Below are 6,000 nucleotides of genomic sequence, written 5' to 3'. Positions count from 1 at the left end.
ATCATTTTATACGTTTAATGAGTTGGTTGGATTCTTGGTTTTAGAGCATCCCCCTATATTGTGTTCTGTTCTTTTCAGACTGCCTGTAAACAGTTAGAAGGTGGAATTTCTCTTTTTAAATGAATGGAGTAGCAAACGGTAACAAGTGAAACATCCTCATTAAGAGAGATACTTTACTGACACAGAACATCATGGCCAGATATTTACAGTACAATTGGAGGCAAGGCAAGCTTTATTTATATAGCACCATTCATACACAAGGCAATTCAGAGTGCTTTACATAAGATAAAATCACAGAATAAAACATTTTAAAACACTCAATTAAGAAGGAAATTAAAATCATAAAAAGAATAAAATCATAACATCAAATGTTGTGACAGAGCTTGGTAGCAGGTGTAGCAGCAGCATGTCCACAGTTCCACAGTATACGGTTACATGGCTGAGAGAGGCAGATGACAGATGTTCTCCTGATTATTTTCCCCATCTTCAACAGGATTCCCTCCTTTCGTTGTCACGCTGTCAGCGAAGCTTTCCATGTAGGTAGAGTGCCGCTGCACCGGCTAAAGCAAATATAACAGCAAAACGCTTCCACGCTTTGGTCGCAGCGCTGTATTGTTTTCGTAAAGTGTCATAGTCTGCCATGCTCAGAAAGTACTTAGATCCATCAGAAGGGGGTCTAAGATTCAGGGTGCCATCTGGGTCCAGCGTCAGCTGGCCTACACCAGTAACACGTGTGCCCACCTGAAAAAAGGTGCATATTTTCATAATGTATTGTTACTATGTAAATTATTAGTGATAAGCAACAGACATTTTGTTGTGAATTAACTATTAAAATAACGAGCATTGGTAACTGACTCTAAGCATTTCCTCGGTCTCCAGTCGACTGTAGGACTTCACCCCGCTGAAATACCATCCAAGAACACTGAATCCATGGCTGACCTGGAGAAACCTCTTGTACAACATCTCCATGTTCAGTCCAGAGGCCTTCAGTGGACAATGGACTTGGACTGCAGTCCCATCCGAACCCCTTAATACGAAGGGCACCGATGTCACTTGTTGATGACTCTTGAAAAGAGCAGAGTAAAGGCTGCTCAATCCCAGCCTGGGCTCTGTGACTTCCACTTTGTGCACCACACCAACAATGTCTTCATGACACTGACTCCTCAGTGGCTCGCCTACAGGCTCCACAACACCTACAATATATACACAAACATACAGTATGAAGTGGAAATACATAATCATCACTTGTTTGTATTGATCCAGTTCTGGTTACCTTCAACAACAGCATACTGCAGACGTGCTCCTGGTGTAACCTCCAAAGTGTCTTTAAGGTTTCCATCTATGTTGATGTGGGAGGCATTCTGAATATGACACACACATAGTCAGATGGCACATGGAGGTTTTACAAACTTGCACATTACACTGCATGACCATCACCAACAACATGTTAAAGGGCTGCAAAGGATTTTAGTTAAACAAGTAGGAGAGCTTTTCTCAAGCATTTTTGCATGGTGTACTTCTTTGTCAGAGACTAGTGAGCTGTCAGCATGCACTGAATGCAACAGTCCCTCTGTAAGTATTAGCAGTCAGAACCGCAATTCACTTTGCAGACTACTGCTATATAATGTTAATGAAATACATTCTTACTCACATCAAGCTCATCTGCTGTCTTCTTCTTCTTTCTATACATATAGCAAAGGCCTGAAACAGCCAAGCCGGCCCCAAGACACAGTGCCTCTGTCAGTGAAAAACCGAGACAGAATTTCGCCATTTCCTCTGGATGCCCTGTCACGGTCCTAAGAGCAATCCTGCACAAACATAAAACATGTAAGAGACTGTGAGATGCATCTTCCTGCATCTTAGCCATGTACTCAACTCCGAACCAACAGCAGGTGGAAATTAAAGCTGCAAGCAGCATTGCGGGCCCTCGCGCACCTTGCGACCCGCAGGGCCATTGCAGTTTCCTGTCCTATGCTCTTCTCTCCTCTCATTTCCAGAGACGTAGAACAAAAACATGTTTAAAAGAGAAATTTCCTGCTGGGAGGTGGCGCTATGACCGTGTCATCATATTAGCATATATCTGTTCAGACTCGGGTCCATAGCAGTACTGTAAGATTTTGTCCACATTGCATGAAGTATGTTGGAGGTATGGCAGAAAATACTGTGTTTCTTTGTATTGGCAAATGGTCAACTTTGAGGCCACGCCCCCGCCACACCGTAACTCTTTTGTAAGAGTTTTGGAATGCGTCTGCTTTCCATGGTGTCCTGAGTGGACACAGTGAATTTCAGCCCAATTGGATGAAGTATGCGAGGCGTGAAAAGTTTTGTAGCAGGGTGACAAATAGGCAAAAAATGGCCACAAAAGTCAAAATGGCGGACTTCCTGTTGGGTAGTAATCCCTAAGGTTTCAATAGGGCTCTTGCACCATTCGGTGCTCGGGCCCTAACTATTACTGAGTGGTTACATGTTATTTCCTTAACAATCAGCCCTAAACTAAACTCACTTTAACAATAACTTGTAAACTTGGCCACACTTGTTGTTACTTGACACACTGTCTGTGTTAAAAGTCCAGTTAAATGAGAATCCGTATCCTGTCGGTCTACCCCAAAGTGGCATTTGGCCTGCCTCGCTTGATGAAGTGGCATGTGGCGATCTCAAAGTGCCATGTCTGACTGTGTTAGTGGCATGTGGCGATCTGTGGCTCACATGCCAGCTTCTGGGGATGTTTTGGTGCCATTTAATGCCTGTTTTGGACTTCATCAGTAGGACAGCCTGCTCTAGCACCATATATTATAATATATGAATGTATGGATCTTCCAGGGGTTCGTACAGCTCTGTGGCTCATATACCTGTTTTTAGCAGAATGCCACTGTCTGTGTCTGTCAGCGGAAGACAAGGAGCTGCACATAGCTAAACAGCAGCAGTATATATAGCGGCTTCCTCAAAGCTCCAAAGTCCCAGATGAGAGGAGAGATGGGCCCTGCCTCTCTGTATGAGGCGCTGTAGCCTAATGTGAAATGAGGCCTTCTGCCTCTTGATGAGGTTTGATATAGTACATGGACATGGGATAAAACGCTGCATTGGGGAGATGAAAACATAAACCAAAAGAATAACCCGGTGATGAACGTGCAAAGGTGTGCGCTATGGTTACGGTATGATGTGCTGCGTTATGTTACGACACGCTGCGGTCAACAAAAACTGTGGCCACCCAGCTTCTTCTCTCCTCCTAACACCTGTGACGGTGAGTGAGTGCCCCTTTAATAGAATCCGGTTGTCACCACCTACACCACGTGACGCAAATATTCCCCATCACCATGACAACCATACGACAAACAACAAATTACTCACTATATGTCTGCTCCAGTCTTCCTTCTAAGACTCTGACGACAGTCCGCTCGTCTCAACAGGTTTATTGGAAAGTGTGAAACTGAAAACAAACACATACAACGAATTACCAACAGTCAATATGCATTTATGAACTAAAACTGAATTCAGTATTATTAATACGTTGTATGTCTAAATATAAATGGTTGATGAGAGTTTGACTCCTGCAAGATTAAGTAAATTCAATACAAATGTTTTAGACGTGTGTGTTAAATGCAGGGCAGAGAATTGTTGCAGTTTGCACCAAGATGAAAGAATTTTGGACAGAAATTGTAGAAATAATGCAGGAAATCCTACAAATCAACATTGAACTAGAACTTACATGTTTTTATCTTAGGCATCCCTCCCAATAGATACAAGATAAAACACAGAGAGCAATTTGTTGATTTAAGTTTGTTACAAGCAACAAAGGTCCTACCAGCGGCTAGCGCCCTCTACAGTCGAAGACCACAACAGTCAAAGAAGCACTCGATCAAATGTAAAAAAATGTCAACACAAGCACAAAACCACACCATAAAGTCACAACAAAGTACTCACTATATGTCTGCTTCTGTCCTGTAACTACTGAACAACTACACAACAAAAAGCTGAGTGACACGTACCTTTGAACCGCTCTCTGTCTCCATGGTAACATGACGCTTTAGATGAGCAGCTGGGACTCTTAAATAACCACGTCATAGAATGCAGTGAGCATCTGTTTCTAAATAAATTATATAAATAAAGCTGCCTTTTTATAACAAAACAGCTGCACTGCCACCATCTATGGCTCCTACAGTATATATGATGCTGTTAGCCGTTCCTGTCCTGATCCAGACTGTTGTCGGCAACACAGGGGAGAGCGTCTCCAGGGCAGCATTGCTTGCTGTTAAAAGGCTCTATCAGCATAGTGTAAACTTTTATCTAGGTTTCTGGGTAAGACCATTGATCATGTTTTCTGAAACCCAGAAAATATGTTATTGTGTGGAGGTATCCAGGGGAGTTAGGATAACCAAAAGCGATGTGTTATCTTCATCATTTTATACGTTTAATGAGTTGGTTGGATTCTTGGTTTTAGAGCATCCCCCTATATTGTGTTCTGTTCTTTTCAGACTGCCTGTAAACAGTTAGAAGGTGGAATTTCTCTTTTTAAATGATGGAGTAGCAAACGGTAACAAGTGAAACATAGCTTCCGGCGCGGCCTCGCGGTAGCAGCCAGCCAGAGAAGCTCCGCACACCGCGGGTGTATTAAGTTGTTTTTCGTAATTTATTCCTACTCTACACACTCTACTTCGTACTAAATCGAAGTATAAGCGGTCAGGCACTGCAATAATGCGTCTTTTTCGGACTTTCTTCGTGGTCTTCGTCGCTTTTGGAGCACTTTTATCATGCCGCGTCTCGGCCGTGACGGAAACACGCCAGGGCTCCATTGTTTACACCAGGGATCAGCTGATGAGTCTCCAGCACAGCGGGATGTATGGCCAGCGACACGAAATCCCCAAAGAACTAAGAAGGAAACAACGCGGAAGCAGAGGGGGCAAAAGAAGCAGCTGAGGAAAAGAAGATACAAGCCGTATCTTCCTTCTATCGTCATGGGTAATGTTAGATCACTGGGTAAGATGGAAGAGTTAACATCTCGCACAAAAGCGAGTGTGTGTTTCGTGAGGCGTCTGTAATGTGCTTTACAGAGACGTGGCTGCACGCAAACATACCGGACTCTACCGTGAGTTTAGCCGGCTTTCAGTTGGTACGGGCGGACAGGAACTGCACCGAGGCGGCAGGAAGAAAGGAGGGGGACTGGCGCTCTACGTGAACAACCGGTGGTGCAGCCCGGGACACGTTACGGTAAAGGAGCGTGTGTGCAGCCCGGACATTGAACTGCTAGCGGTGAGTCTACGTCCGTATTATTTGCCCAGAGAGTTCTCTCACGCCATTGTACTCGTTGTTTACATGCTCCCTCGGCTGAGGCGTCGCGGGCTACTGACGTCATCAGCTCTGTGACCGCGGGCTTCAGACCCAGCACCCTAATGCCTTCATAGCGATTTCTGGCGATTTTAACCATGTTAATCTGAAATCAACTCTGCCCACTTTCAAGCAGTTTGTGGACTGTAAAACAAGAGAAAATAAACTCTAGATTTACTGTATGCTAATGTTAAAGAGGCATACAGCTCCATAGCTCTCCCTCCCTTGGGCAGATCAGACCATAGCCTAGTCCACCTCAAACCCCAGTATATACCAGCAGTACAGCGGCAGCCGGTGACCACCAAAACTGTACGGAGGTGGACACCGGAAGCCCTGGAGACCCTGCAGGGATGTTTTGAGGTGACTGACTGGGATGTGTTCTGTGACACCCACGGTGAGGATAGACACACTCACAGACTGTATCACAGAATATGTTAATTTTTGTACATTCTCTAATCCCCCAGGTCAATACGCTGCTTTCCAAACAATAAACCATGGGTGACAAAGGACATCAAGGCATCACTCAACAGAAAGAAGACAGCCTTCTTGAGTGGAGACAGAGAGGAGATGAGGAGGGCCCAGGCAGAGGTGAGGGAGAATTGGAGAGGGCAAGGAGAGCTACAGGAGGAAGCTGGAGAGCCAACTTGCCCGGAACAACTTGAGGGAGGTATGGAGTGG

At 44.7% G+C, this 6,000-nt stretch overlaps 1 protein-coding gene and 1 long non-coding RNA gene across 2 annotated transcripts; both read right to left on the bottom strand.

Moving 5' to 3' along the window:
- Positions 1–486: 486 nt before the first annotated feature.
- LOC114431085 (mitochondrial ubiquitin ligase activator of nfkb 1-A-like) lies at positions 487–1,690 on the bottom strand. The gene is made up of 4 exons (XM_028398749.1): positions 1,652–1,690; positions 1,274–1,361; positions 856–1,193; positions 487–741 (listed from the first exon to the last, which is right to left on the bottom strand). The coding sequence occupies exons 1-4, from the start codon at positions 1,688–1,690 to the stop codon at positions 520–522; spliced, it is 687 nt and encodes a 228-aa protein (XP_028254550.1). The 3' UTR covers positions 487–519.
- A 6-nt stretch (positions 1,691–1,696) lies between these two features.
- Positions 1,697–3,959, bottom strand: LOC114431089 (uncharacterized). Its single transcript, XR_003670043.1, has 3 exons — positions 3,922–3,959; positions 3,349–3,427; positions 1,697–1,808 (listed from the first exon to the last, which is right to left on the bottom strand). It is a non-coding gene; the product is annotated as an uncharacterized LOC114431089 (long non-coding RNA).
- Between the last annotated feature and the right edge of the window lie 2,041 nt (positions 3,960–6,000).

This window comes from Parambassis ranga, unplaced genomic scaffold (genome assembly GCF_900634625.1).
Source record: "Parambassis ranga unplaced genomic scaffold, fParRan2.1 scaffold_37_arrow_ctg1, whole genome shotgun sequence".
NCBI lineage: Eukaryota > Metazoa > Chordata > Actinopteri > Ambassidae > Parambassis > Parambassis ranga.
Note: the sequence above shows the minus strand (reverse complement) of the source record. Positions and strands in the feature narration are given on the sequence as shown.

Coding starts and splice junctions, on each gene's coding strand:
- LOC114431085 (XM_028398749.1), bottom strand. CDS start 1,690: ATGTATAGAAAGAAGAAGAAGACAGCAGATGAGCTTGAT. Junction 1,362..1,651: donor AGACAGCAGATGAGCTTGAT/GTGAGTAAGAAT, acceptor TGTCATATTCAG/AATGCCTCCCACATCAACAT. Junction 742..855: donor AGACCGAGGAAATGCTTAGA/GTCAGTTACCAA, acceptor ACCTTTTTTCAG/GTGGGCACACGTGTTACTGG.